Source organism: Neodiprion virginianus, chromosome 1, assembly GCF_021901495.1.
Source record: "Neodiprion virginianus isolate iyNeoVirg1 chromosome 1, iyNeoVirg1.1, whole genome shotgun sequence".
NCBI lineage: Eukaryota > Metazoa > Arthropoda > Insecta > Hymenoptera > Diprionidae > Neodiprion > Neodiprion virginianus.
In genome coordinates, this window is record NC_060877.1 from 2,285,779 (window position 1) to 2,298,427 (window position 12,649).

The 12,649-nt window shown below is 35.3% G+C and overlaps 2 protein-coding genes and 1 long non-coding RNA gene across 5 annotated transcripts; 2 read left to right on the forward strand and 1 right to left on the reverse strand.

The window, feature by feature from the left end:
- The first annotated feature begins 506 nt into the window (after nucleotides 1-506).
- LOC124296807 (ER membrane protein complex subunit 1) lies at nucleotides 507-7,491 on the forward strand. Of its 3 annotated transcripts, XM_046747189.1 has the most exons (15): nucleotides 507-730; nucleotides 895-1,010; nucleotides 1,201-1,384; nucleotides 1,869-1,922; nucleotides 2,350-2,520; nucleotides 2,625-2,961; nucleotides 3,054-3,357; nucleotides 3,605-3,625; nucleotides 4,000-4,172; nucleotides 4,246-4,407; nucleotides 4,517-4,997; nucleotides 5,092-5,289; nucleotides 5,396-5,521; nucleotides 5,607-5,834; nucleotides 5,917-7,491. In XM_046747189.1, the coding sequence occupies exons 1-15, from the start codon at nucleotides 588-590 to the stop codon at nucleotides 6,075-6,077; spliced, it is 2,859 nt and encodes a 952-aa protein (XP_046603145.1). In that variant the 5' UTR covers nucleotides 507-587; the 3' UTR covers nucleotides 6,078-7,491. The 3 variants fall into 3 exon arrangements, with proteins under 3 accessions (XP_046603145.1, XP_046603146.1, XP_046603147.1); XM_046747190.1 differs by lacking the exon at nucleotides 3,605-3,625; XM_046747191.1 differs by lacking the exon at nucleotides 1,869-1,922 and having other exon boundaries at nucleotides 508-730.
- A 59-nt stretch (nucleotides 7,492-7,550) lies between these two features.
- On the reverse strand, nucleotides 7,551-12,581 carry LOC124296805 (TELO2-interacting protein 1 homolog). Its single transcript, XM_046747181.1, has 14 exons — nucleotides 12,087-12,581; nucleotides 11,875-12,011; nucleotides 11,610-11,787; nucleotides 11,342-11,519; nucleotides 10,955-11,274; nucleotides 10,651-10,865; nucleotides 10,384-10,566; nucleotides 10,081-10,296; nucleotides 9,757-9,996; nucleotides 9,084-9,620; nucleotides 8,675-8,975; nucleotides 8,347-8,575; nucleotides 8,120-8,257; nucleotides 7,551-7,993 (listed from the first exon to the last, which is right to left on the reverse strand). Exons 1-14 carry the CDS (start codon nucleotides 12,278-12,280, stop codon nucleotides 7,907-7,909), a joined length of 3,153 nt encoding a protein of 1,050 aa, XP_046603137.1. The 5' UTR covers nucleotides 12,281-12,581; the 3' UTR covers nucleotides 7,551-7,906.
- Nucleotides 11,158-11,950, forward strand: LOC124296819 (uncharacterized). The gene is made up of 3 exons (XR_006906464.1): nucleotides 11,158-11,280; nucleotides 11,371-11,751; nucleotides 11,834-11,950. It is a non-coding gene; the product is annotated as an uncharacterized LOC124296819 (long non-coding RNA).
- Nucleotides 12,582-12,649: the final 68 nt, after the last annotated feature.

Below are 12,649 nucleotides of genomic sequence, written 5' to 3' on the forward strand. Positions count from 1 at the left end.
TTTACAATCATTGCACGTTTAACGAATATAGTTGATAAATAATTTATAATATATTCTAGTCACCACGGATCTGCTTCTATAACAATATTTGTGAATACGAAATACATACTAAAATTAATACAAAAAGTGTATTTTCCATCTCTAGTTCACCCTATACCCCTATCACTGAATATCACAAATATTTCAATTTCCAATTATGTAATAGAAACGAATTAATTTTCACATAGTGCTTTACATCTCGTCGTTGATTTTTTTCTCTTACATTGAAATAATAATGTATATGTATGATAATATAACTGCAATGTTATATCGGATACTGGTATACATGTAATGTCTGATATTCTGTGTTTAGTTCGTTCGTTGCTCGACCCCAGAATACTCGACACTCTATTCAAATCGGGCGGTACAGAGAGGAAACCCGGACACTGCCAGCGCCACCTGGGTGATGAAAAATCGAAGAATGATCGAAACAGTCGAAGTCGAAACTCGTAACTTTTCTGCTTGTGGTGTGAAATTTACAAATGGCTGCTCGACAGTCGCAGGCAGACCGTCTGTAAAGTACGAACACGTTCACACTGCTCTTCGTCATGGGACCGTTCGTGCCAGGTTTGAGGGGAAAATTCAACCGGTTTCTATCTGATATACAGCTGTTACAATATTTGATCGTATTCTTTGGACTGTTTAATTTATCTCTGTGCCTCTACGAAGATCAAGTTGGGAAATTCGACTGGTAAGTGTTTACTACTTTAATATAATTGAATCGTCACCGCAGTGCCGAACCTCCTTAATAATGCATGATACCTCACTGCACACCACTTTTCACCCCGATTGACAGCTACGGCAGTGACTGTGCGTTATTTCGATCACCGGTTCAATTAATCGTTCAAATTACAGGCGACAGAATTACGTGGGAAAAATTAAATTCGCCAGTTTCGATACCGTATCGGCGGCTAAAAAGATTATTGTTGCCACTGAAGAAAATGTTGTTGCTGCCTTGAATCTCAAGTCAGGTAAGTCTTCCTTATTTGTATTGATAATACCTGCTTTACTTTGTTTTATCCATGAGATAGTGCTACTTGTTCTTTTTTTTATAAAAAGAAATTGTCAATTCAATTTCGTGGTATTTTATTCAAATATGTACTCATCATTAATCGATTCAACCTCATGTTAACCTGAAATTTCAATTTCAATTTTTCTCAGGCCAGATACTATGGCGACGAGTATTAGAACAAGGATGTGCGGGTCATGTTCGAGCTCTGGGAGGTGTGTCCGATGGAGATCTCATTACAGTAAGCGGTGGAGTTCCGGCTATTGTTCGTGCCTGGGACCTGGCCACTGGTCATATCCTAAATGAATGGCCATTAGCCGAACAGAACCCTGAAAGGTTCGTATGTACATAGAGAAAATTGTGCTTTGGATTGTTGTTAACTAGCATTATTAACCAGATCGGAGTTAGTAACGCTAACGTAGCGAAATATTAAAAGATCACTGTTCTGAAAACTTAGAATGACTTTGAAGGAGTTCAGTTCCAAAAAAATCTGAATATATGCTTTACTTCTTACAAATATATATTACTCAATTCCAGACAATTATGACCTTCAATCTCGTCATTATTACGTGACATAGTGGATATACTTGAATATTTTCAAAGACGATGTACGATATCTTTTTACGTGATACCCGAAACAAGAATATTATTTGATGCAGTTCTATAATCTTTTACCCCCTTGAGTAGTCGATAATTACAAGTTAATTTAAGTAAACATTACACTAATTTGTACACATTACACTAATTTGTACAAATAATTTCCAATAACATGGCTATGTATAGACTACCGGTTTGTACTTAAATGAACTTTTTTTTTCAGGCTTGACTCTCCACTAATATCATTTAACACAACAGGATTGTATGACCCTGAAAGGTTTTTTAATACACAAGTTTTGTGCACAGTATGCAATACACATAATTGTCACAATATTCAGTGTCATAGTAGAATCCAAGTATTAATAATTCCAAGTCCAATTTGTCCTACATGCCTTATTCGCACAACAATATCTGAGAGGCTACCTAAATTAAGTCAACGAGAACTCAATTTTGCGAAAAATTCTCCTATTAATCTTCAGTGAGGCTTGTTCTGTCCTACACTTTGTACATAAATGTGAAAAGGAACTTTATACTGTAGATTGCATTTAATTTTTCAAGCAGGTCATCACAAGCACCTGTTGTATCACAGAACACAACGTCCTTGAATTATCAAATAGAATCGATTGCAATGTTTCATCTACTGAATAAATAGATGTCAATGATCAATAGTCACCAATAATGAAGAAATTATTCTTATTTTATAGAATAGAAGATGTAATGTGGCACATAAAAGATGGAACCCTGCACCATATTTTACCAACATATAATGGTGATGCGCATAAAACAGAGGTTGAAGTTACTACATATGATAGTAAAACTGGAGAAAAACTCAAGTCTAGAAAGATTGACGCAGCATTTATAAGCAAAGAGAGCACGTGAGTTATTAAACTTTACGTTAGAATGAAGCATGTAGAGTTCTTGGGTTCAAACAGTAATCATATCCAAGAAATTCTACAATTACTATAAATTTTATTTTCAGATGTGTCTTGGCTGTGCCATACATAGCCTGCATTGATCAGCCAGATTTAGCAGATAAGGTTTATATTCAGCATTTGTATGCAACAGATTCAGATTTTCAGGCCATTCCAGTAATAAAAATCTTTGGCTCCGAGACTGGCCACTTGAGCAATTTAGAGTCCGTACCTGGTGACGAGCCTGTAGTATCGGTCAGCCGAGATAATGGCCAAACGAAGAGAATTATTGTAATCAACACAGAATCGGCACCTATTCCTAATGATTTAAGCAAAGATACTGCACTTTACATAACTACAGCTGACGAGGGCAAGGTTTTGCTTCAAACTTCGTTTGAAAATCAGGTGATAGATTATTGAAGAATTAGCTATTTTATTAACAGATGTATCAAAGGTGAACATGCAAGCGATAATAAAAGTTTTTGAATTGTTTGCAGGTTGCAAATGTCGCAGCAGTAGAGTTGTCAACTTTTTCTCCAATTCCAAATTTATCCGTATCTTTATCTCACAACTCCATACAAGCTCCTACAATTGTGGCATCCATCTGTCCTCGTCAGCCAAAGGGTACAGGTTGCCGACACCTTTTATCATCCGAGGATCACAGTGTTGCTTTATTACAACACAGTCGTCTTGTTTGGGTGAGAGAAGAAGCTCTGGCCAATATAGTCGCTGTAGAAATGATGGAGTTACCTATGTCAGATCGGGAACAGGCAATCGAAACGGAGTTTGACCAAAAAGAGAGTGAGTTTTTTAAAATTTATATCAAAACGCTGTTGACACTACTAATAATCAACAAGTTTTAGAAGCATGTTTCTCAGAATCAAAGAAGCTGATGAATGTTGTTATATCAATATATAAGGTTATAAGTCGGTAAAAAGTTTCATTCGAATCTTCAAATTGGCGTTTATTTACTTTAATGACTCATTAATTTCAACAATTCATTCTGAAATGTATTAATAATATTTTATTTTACGAATGCTGCTGACAGATTTTGATGTAGATGGTTCATGTAAGTAGTTTTATGAAACAGACTGGTTGAAATTTAATTGTGAATTATTTTTTTTACTTGTGTATAATAACAGTGCATGACTTCAAGGGAAAAAATTAATTACTTCCGTAGTTTGTGTCACTGAACGAATGAGTATATACCGATTGACTGCCTCATTCGTAAAAATGTAACTCAGAACTGTAACAGAGCAAATCGAGTTCTTGAGTCAATATTATTAGTGTGTTGTTGGAGTTTACTACAAATTCTGAATGGTTTTATTTTAGAAGCTGCTTTTCTGACCAAGAAACCATGTTTAAAGTTTTCTGTTTTTTATTGTTATTTTGTGATAAATAGTTAACTTATGTAGGTAATGAACTTGATTGATAATTCTGTAGGGGATGTTGTAAGTATGATGGTACGAAGAATATGTTCACAAGCCAACCAATTAAAGGGTCTACTTCAAGCTGTGATGGGTTTTTCGCCTCCGCAGTCCACGCAGAGGGCTGATTTAGTGCGAGATGAATTTGGATTGCATAAAATGATCGTTGCTGTCACTAGTGCTGGAAAGGTACGAGTAAACATATTTATAGGAATTTTTCTTTGTCTGTTATTTACGTGCTTTATATCAGTGTATTTTTTAGATATATGGTATTGAATCAAAACGGGGAGAAATCATTTGGCAATTAAGAGTGAAAAATATTACTGGTTTTTCAAAGGCATCAAAGAAAATGGTTTTGTACGTACAGAGAGGTAGCAGACATTTTCCTCATCCTCCTCAATGCGCCCTTCTCGCAGCAGATAAGGTGAACCTAACGTTCTACAATACAGTATCACACGTATCTGAGTATGAGAAGAAGAAATTTTTCTACAAAGTTCTAACAGATGAGTACATCTTGTGTATTCTTTACACAGGAAACTGGCAATGGAGTAATTTACACGTTTAACCCAATGACGGGTCAGCCTCTGGGTGAAGTCACCAAACTGGGATACAAAATTAAGCAATCTATGTTGCTTCATGTATCAACAGACGATTTTCTTCGCCCAATTATCCTTCTTGATACCGAGGACTCTGTGCATGCATTTCCTGAGAGCGCCAAAGCAACTGCTGCTTCCGTTGCCAAGAGTGTTTACATTTTTACAGCTGACCAAGAAACAGGGGTGCTAAGCGGATTTTCACTTGCATATAGCACACCTGAGGAATTGATAGCACACATGGTCTGGCAAGTCATTCTGCCTACAAAAACCCAACAAATAGTAGATGTCGTTTCAAAGAGTACAATAGAGCGCGTCCATTCCCAAGGGCGAGTTCTGGGTGATCGATCTGTACTTTACAAGTACATAAATCCGAATTTAGTTGCTATAGTGGTACAAGGTGTTGGCAGCACTCATAAAAGTATGAAATATATAAGTATAGGTATTTTATTTAGAAAATTTGTTTTATCTTCGGAGCCCAGATTTCTGACAGCAATTATCTTTTTTGTTTCCAGACACGCTTACTTTATACCTATTGGATGTGGTTTCTGGTGCGATGGTATTTTCTGTTGTTCACAAGAGAGTTCGAGGACCTTTTCACGTTGTACATTCAGAAAATTGGCTTGTGTATAGTTACTTCAACGAAAAAAGTCGTAGAACAGAGATAGCTACATTGGAACTCTACGAAGGAAAAACTCAGAGTAATACCACAGGTGTGTGCGCGTGCATGTGTGTGTATCTATGTGTGTGTATGTACAGAAAAATTGTCAAATAACATAAAAGTTTAGCATAGTTTCTAATATTTAATTACATTTTCAGCTTTCTCTTCGCTGACTACAACCGTTTTGCCGATTGTAGAGCGACAAGCATTTATATTCCCTGCATCAATCGAGTTTCTGCGAGAAACTATTACTGAGAAAGGAATAACAAGCAAACATATTATGGGTAAGTTGCATGAAAGCATGGTTGCTCAAAATTATGTCTGGAAACATTTCATCGTCATGCTATGGTTCAAAATTATATTCTGCAGTTGCGTTAGCCAATGGAGGCATCTTAGAATTACCGTGGATGCTTGTTGATCCAAGGAGACCGATTAATCCAGAGATGAGAGAGGAGGGAGTTATACCGTATATGCCGGAAATTCCAATTCAGATGGACGCAATTGTTAATTACAATCAGAGCATAGCTAGGGTTTCTGGAATTCACACGAGCCCTAGTGGTCTTGAAAGTACTTGTCTAGTATTTGTTTATGGTCTGGGTAAGTAGACGGAAATTTCGATGCATAATTTAATTCGGGTTTTATCCACTGATTAATCCATCGATCATTATCATTTTCATAGACTTGTTCTACACACGAGTTGCCCCATCAAAAACTTTCGACGTACTAAAGGAAGACTTCGACTATTACCTTATAACAATAGTTCTTTTAGCATTAACGGTTTCCTCTTATGTTACAAAGAAGTTAGCATCACGAAAGGCACAAAAACAAGCATGGAAATGATGTATCGAGATTGGACTGAATCTAGTACTGTTTTCATCTGGTTTTTGTTCACAATAGAGAATGCTGATAGTTGAAGGTAATATTGCAAAATACAATATTTTATAAATAGCTATCAAAGGTACAAAACAATATCTAGTAAGTGGTTAATGTACCCAAAGATGATCTTAAAATAGATTATATAGATTTATTTAACTCTTTTACTGGTACGTGGTGGATATTGTCTTGTAAAAAAATAAATTGTGCCGGATATAATTTCTAAAAGAAGTATCGGTTAACAACGATTTAAGAAAATGTCTGTTATTTAATTTAGATGCAGATATTATATATCTTTCCAAGTTTTCAATTCAATTCAATTGTATCAAAGTAAATATATGTATCGAGTACTATTGATAGCACTACGTCAGATTTCCTGTTTTTATTTCCTTATTATTTATTTTGTGATGGATAAATTTTCAATTAGCGGTAAATTCTAAATTAATGTACACAAACGACAAAGTAATAGAACTATTCCATTTCATTCCATGTGTCTTATGTGCTGAAGTACTAAAACTAGAGCACAGGTATACAATACATAAACCTAGGTATGATTCTTAGTAAACGTGCATACTTTGGGACGTATTTAATTCACAGTTTCAGGTTGAATTCGTCATTCTAGTAAAAGAGTTAAAGCTTTCCAAAGATATGAGTGAATTTTGTAGACAAGTTTTATACATAATTCTCGATAACTAATTCGCCGCAGTAAAAATTAAAAGAATAAAAGAATGTTGAAGTGTTAGCATTTTCTCTCAATCATACAATGCTTGCTGTTAGTGTCACACTGCCTAAAACACGTTCACTATTATTTTTATTGAAGTAAAGTTTTTCAAACCGTCAATATTTCGAAAATTGGAATGTTGCTTTTAACCGGATTTAAATGATTATCGTATTGGGCACGATACAAAATAAAATTCTTTAAACATACCCATCCCTTACGAAATTCTTTCGTTGGTTGGGCATTGGATAGTATGCTTGTTTGATACGAGTGCCATATTTCTTTTTACAGTGTTAGTTACAATGTTACAGTGTTAAACAATTATGGATTGGTTTTGCAAATTAGCCAATCAACTATTTATTCAAAACTAGCGACCCACAGGTGGGGTCTAATTAGTGTCTTTTTTGTCTTTTAAAGTGAAATAAAATATACGTGAAACGGAAACAAAAGTATTGTTGTTTACAGCATTTGTGAACATATATATAATTTTAGTTGCCGTTTAGTAATCTGACACTGCGACGTTAATACAAATATTTTAACTTTGATTTGTTGAAATTATCAATCAGTATTTAAAATGATTGGTGGTGTCGGTTAGGGTATTTAAATGATGATGAAATGTATTGAATAAAATAATAATAAAATTGAGAATAAAAGTAGCCAATTGGGAGATTGTACTAAACTATTGTACAGACATTCTTCTATTGATGGCATTTTTTGTATCGTTTAGATAGTCATATAAGAATACGTTATTACTAGACACCTGAATTAAAAAATATATATAAACAATTAAAAGTTTTTAAGTAAAACACATATTGAGAACTCATTTGACATCCGAGCTTTTGAACCGAAGTGTGGTAGACGAAATTGTAACAGTAAATCAACCCTCTCTAAATGAAACATAGAAGGTTGTATCTCTGGTTGATAATGATAACTACTAACAAATAACAAAAGGAATGTAAGTAAACAATTTATTCAATGAAACATCTTAAGAAAACATATGTAATTCTAAAAATATAACGTACATAGTTGCATAGGTGCATTGAACATAGTTTTGTACATAATTACATCAATATTATATTTACATATTGAACGTTTTATCTTGAATGTAAGTTACGATCGTTTCTATATTCACCTGATATTCGTTTTGTATATTGAAATTTGCCACCTGGAATACAATAAATCGAAATTTATAAAGACACCAAAATGTTCGTTGGTCTGAGGTACTAAATTTATAAATCATCAACTCATCATTAATTAAATTTATAAATGATTCATCGTCATTAAAATGTACCTTTTCGATACCCGAAGAACACGTTGGTTCAGTTGTACTAGCAGATTTGTTGGGTGAACTTATAATACTGAGACATTTTATCCAAACAATATCCTCATTGTAATCAGCAATATTTTTATACAATTCCACGCACTTGACCTAAATTTGCAACCAAAGAGCAGAATGACGTTTGGTATGTAAAGATCAATTCGTATAGTGTAAATTTTTGTATTAAACTATCAGGTTACCTGTAAATCACGATGTTGATATTTGCTGAGATAAGGCTTTGCTGCTTCTAATACATTCCATAATTCTCGTTCGTGAATTTTTAAACAGTCGACAATGTCTCCTAACTGAGAAAGTAATTCTCTCTGCAGTTTAAATATTTGAGTATACTTGTATACACTACCAGAATCCTTTTTATAACTTTCCTTTGCTGTTTTTGTCAAGAAATCTGCAAGAGCTGGCAACACTTCTCTGTAAAAGTAAATAGTAGTGGTAGTTAGAAATTATAGTAATTACCAGTTAAGGTATTGTGCGACATATTCAATAAGGCTTCACCAAGGAATAACGTACTTCAGCGTTCTCGATCTTATGAAGTCCTTTGATACTTTGGCAAGAGTGCAGAGTAGACCCCATGCACGATTAATGATTATTGGACTGGAATCTCGGAATCTGTGGACCAACGGATGCCAAAGTTGGTGCACAATGGGTAACAATTCATTTTCCCAATCACTCAAAATAATAAGACCTTCCTGTAGTGTTTCTATTGTGAGTAGCTTTACTGCAACATCTTTGGAAGGCAAGAAATGGATGCATCGGTTCATTATTGCCACGGTCATTTTTATGTGTAACGGTATGACTCGCTTCTCTTCATCTGAAATAGAGCAATGATTAATACACAAAACATATTACTTTCTATTTGTGATAGTATACATATTTAGGATTAGATAAAAAAAATTTAACATCAAATCACACTGTTTACCTTCGTAATTGTTGTAGTCCTGCAAGTCATGATTTTCTTCTTCCTTTAGATCCGAAATTTCTTCTCCAATTTCATCACCTTCTAGTTGATTAGAAACCGTTTTTGCTTCTGAGTATTCTAATAATATTTTAATTACCGTTTCTGCTTTATCTGTTAAAACTATTGTGTTTTCATTGTATATAGTTTCGTCTGGGTTACTTCCTAGTAATCTTCTTACACAAGTAACAAAAGTATGAAAAACTTTTAAAAATGAGTAAGTGTTTCTTTCTTGGAAGTTTGAATTACTCTGCGAAAGTACATCTTGAACGATTTTTTCTAGGGGTGGCAGTACGTCCATTGTACATTGCTTGACGACTACACCAACAACGTCTAACACACCAGAATTACGCTCAACTCTACGCAGCTTCAACATGATGTGATAAGACAAATAATCAACGTTAGCCTGAAGAAGGTTCCCTATCGCTGCATATTGCATTGCCTCGGCAAATGATGACAGAGTATGAAAACCGGCAATACTGATTAACGTTTGCCTGCTTCCTGAAATTATAATAACAAGCGTCTTTTATACTCAATTACATTGATTTGTTTTCGAAATTACAGGTTCTGCTTTACTTGAGCTTGTTGCGAGTATTCCTGAATATTGGCATTGCCGAAGATAAATTGAGATACTTGCCAGCTTTTTCAATGACGAGGTAAAGTGTGTGTAAAAGAAATCTTTGGAATTCTTCTTTGAGGGTTCGAGCAATGATTCCCAAACCTTCCAGCAGTAGGCAAGACTGTGCAACATTGCTTTGTGCTTCTCGAAGAGTTACGTCTGATGATATGCAAAGAGGTAGGTTCCAAGTACTTTCTGTTACATAGTATTGAACAACGGACTGATACTCTGATAAATCGGTTGAATTTGTTACTGGTACTGTAAACAAATTAGACCATTGTCTATTAGGTAATAGAGTATTGAAATGTCAGGGGTCTGAAAATGCTTGCTTTCATCACGTACCACCTATAATCCAATTTAATAACAGCGTTAACTCTTTCCTATATTGCGTCATGTTTGACATCATGTCAAGAATTGTATCTACTAATATTTTCATGTCCCCGTTCTCGCCAAGAAGTCTGCAAACAGTGATAACCTTTGTTTCTGCAATTGAATCACGAAGAAATTTGAAATGTCTCCACGAATCAAAACCGTGATGATGAACTATGTTGTCGAAATCTGAAACGCGATCAACAGCGAAGTAAGTAACTTTTTGTCTTGCAGCACCTGTGATTTTATTATTGTTAATCACTGGCGCGTACTTGCCTTTAATAGCTACATCTTCCAAAAGTGAAACATCACCGCAATCTAGTTCAATGGTGTAAACAAGAGCCAACAGTAATCTCTGAAGATGCGCTACTGACGACATAATTTGGGGTAGCTGCTCTGTCCCAAGGATTTTAATGTATCCTCCTAATTGATTAAGGCAAGACATCTGTTCAGAGTGATCTAAAAATTTGAGGATCTGTATTACAAAAAGAACTGGCCATATACTTTGTGTACCGTAATTCGTTACAGATCAAACCAACTTACCACCTGTTCGCATGATTCTTGGTAGTTTCGTGAGTAAAGTGTAGAAAGATTCTTCCAACTCCTCTAGAATAGGTCTGGCTGTGTTACTTCCTTCGGCATATTTTGTCCTGATTTTATCCAATGCTGTGATTGCTGCTGTCCTAACTTCGTCAGTGTCATCTTCAGACAGAGTGATCAATATCTTTGTTAATTCTTTGTGATTTGGCTTCATGTTTCTGAAATAATCAAAAACTGTATTTACCACTTGGTTATTTGATGTTTCAGGAAACAAGGAGCGAGGATTGAAACAATATGGGTTCAATACCTTGGACAGTTGAGCAGCAACGCGCCTGCGAATTCAGCCAATTCCATTCTCACCTTTGAATGAGAATGTTTCACTAATCCTGCCAATGCTTGTATGCAAATGTTAAGTTTTGCCGAAGCAGCATCTAGCCATTGCAGGGTTCGACTCGCTGTTTCCATGAATTTCATCATTCCATCTTTAGTTCTTGACGATAGACCCAAGGGATCAGTAGATGGCTTAGTATCGCATGTGGAAAGCGAAATTAACTGAGTTACTGTATCAGATTCCGGCAAATCTTCCATTATTAGACAAAGTATTCTGTTTAATGCTCGAAGGGCCATCTGAAAGTAAGTTTGGACCATTACTTTTCTTTATAGAACATCACTTTATTTCTAAATCTGTTATTACCATTGGAATCTTATGTCCTTGTATTTCAGATCCCTGAGCTGTTTCTTGAAGTCCAGTTATGATACCAGGAGACAGCAGCATAATTAAATTTGCTGCTTGAGCACGAAGCACTGCATCAATTGTATCTGAATTATTGTGGACTAGTGACAAGGTTATTATCGTCTCGATTGCTGCCAATCTGGAGACAAAATTACAGGGAGAATATAATTTCTGAGAAGAAAAAAGTGTCAGTGGATAATACAGCAGTAAAACCTCTCGACAAACTCACCTCAATGATTGCGATCTTTCCGTCTTAGCAATGGATACGCAACAATATATGGCCTGGCTAAATTTTCCAATGTTTTTACGAACGTAAAATGCTTCAATTACATCGGTACAACTTCGGCATATCAAATCGCTTATACACAACAGTACGCTCTCTTTTAACTCTTCGTGATATTGTATAACTGCGGAATAATGAAGAAATTGATGCTGATATTGCTAATGTTTCAGGTACCAATCACACAAGGTGTTTTGCCAAAGCTTGTTCTTACCCATCGTTTTCTGTTCTTTGTCGAAAATTTGGTAAACAAGGGTTGTGAATAATCGTGTTACTACATCCACCTTTGCCATCCGTGTCTTTAGAAGTACAGCTCGCAGACAATTGACTAAATGTAATTTTATCTCCTTGCTATAAGAATTTCAGTCAACTTCAATAGTTTTATTCACATACAAATGTTAAATAATTGAAGCAAGGTTTGCTCACCTCACATCGTCTTTTAACAAATTAGTTACAAGAGGCAGCAAGATGTGCTCTTGAAGATCTTGTATTATCGCAGGTGATATTTGCTGAACATGATCTCTCAGTTGATCAGTGTCAATAATATTTGGATTTTTTCTCAAACTGTCACAAAGTGGTGTGAGTTTTGTAAAACCTTCGAATATTTTAAACCGCTCCATTGCGACAGCCAGTGTTGTGAATGCAGTTTTATATCAGTGTACAAATCTTAAAGTACATTTTTCACGAGTGTTTGATCAATTTGATAAAATCAAAATATTATCTTAAAAATAAACTTGCTCATAAAATATTTCAGGGCATAACATAACCTCGAGACACCAAACCGTGCCACATGCGACAGGCGTCGAATGAAATGTCAATTTACATAGCTATATGGGTAAAATACCCGAAATCAAACTAAGTTCAGTCATATGGTTTTATCACTTTTTAACCAATGACGTAGCAGTGAACCATGTGATGCATTAGTTCCATTACGGCTGTTAAAGCGCTGGTGTCGATTTTCGACTGCTTCTAACCGACTCTGCCGAGAA

Coding starts and splice junctions, on each gene's coding strand:
- LOC124296807 (XM_046747189.1), top strand. CDS start 588: ATGGGACCGTTCGTGCCAGGTTTGAGGGGAAAATTCAACCGGTTTCTA. Junction 1,385..1,868: donor GCCGAACAGAACCCTGAAAG/GTTCGTATGTAC, acceptor TTTTTTTTTCAG/GCTTGACTCTCCACTAATAT. Junction 5,835..5,916: donor AGTATTTGTTTATGGTCTGG/GTAAGTAGACGG, acceptor TCATTTTCATAG/ACTTGTTCTACACACGAGTT.
- LOC124296805 (XM_046747181.1), bottom strand. CDS start 12,280: ATGGAGCGGTTTAAAATATTCGAAGGTTTTACAAAACTCACACCACTT. Junction 12,012..12,086: donor TTGTTAAAAGACGATGTGAG/GTGAGCAAACCT, acceptor AAATTCTTATAG/CAAGGAGATAAAATTACATT. Junction 8,576..8,674: donor ATAAGATCGAGAACGCTGAA/GTACGTTATTCC, acceptor TTACTTTTACAG/AGAAGTGTTGCCAGCTCTTG.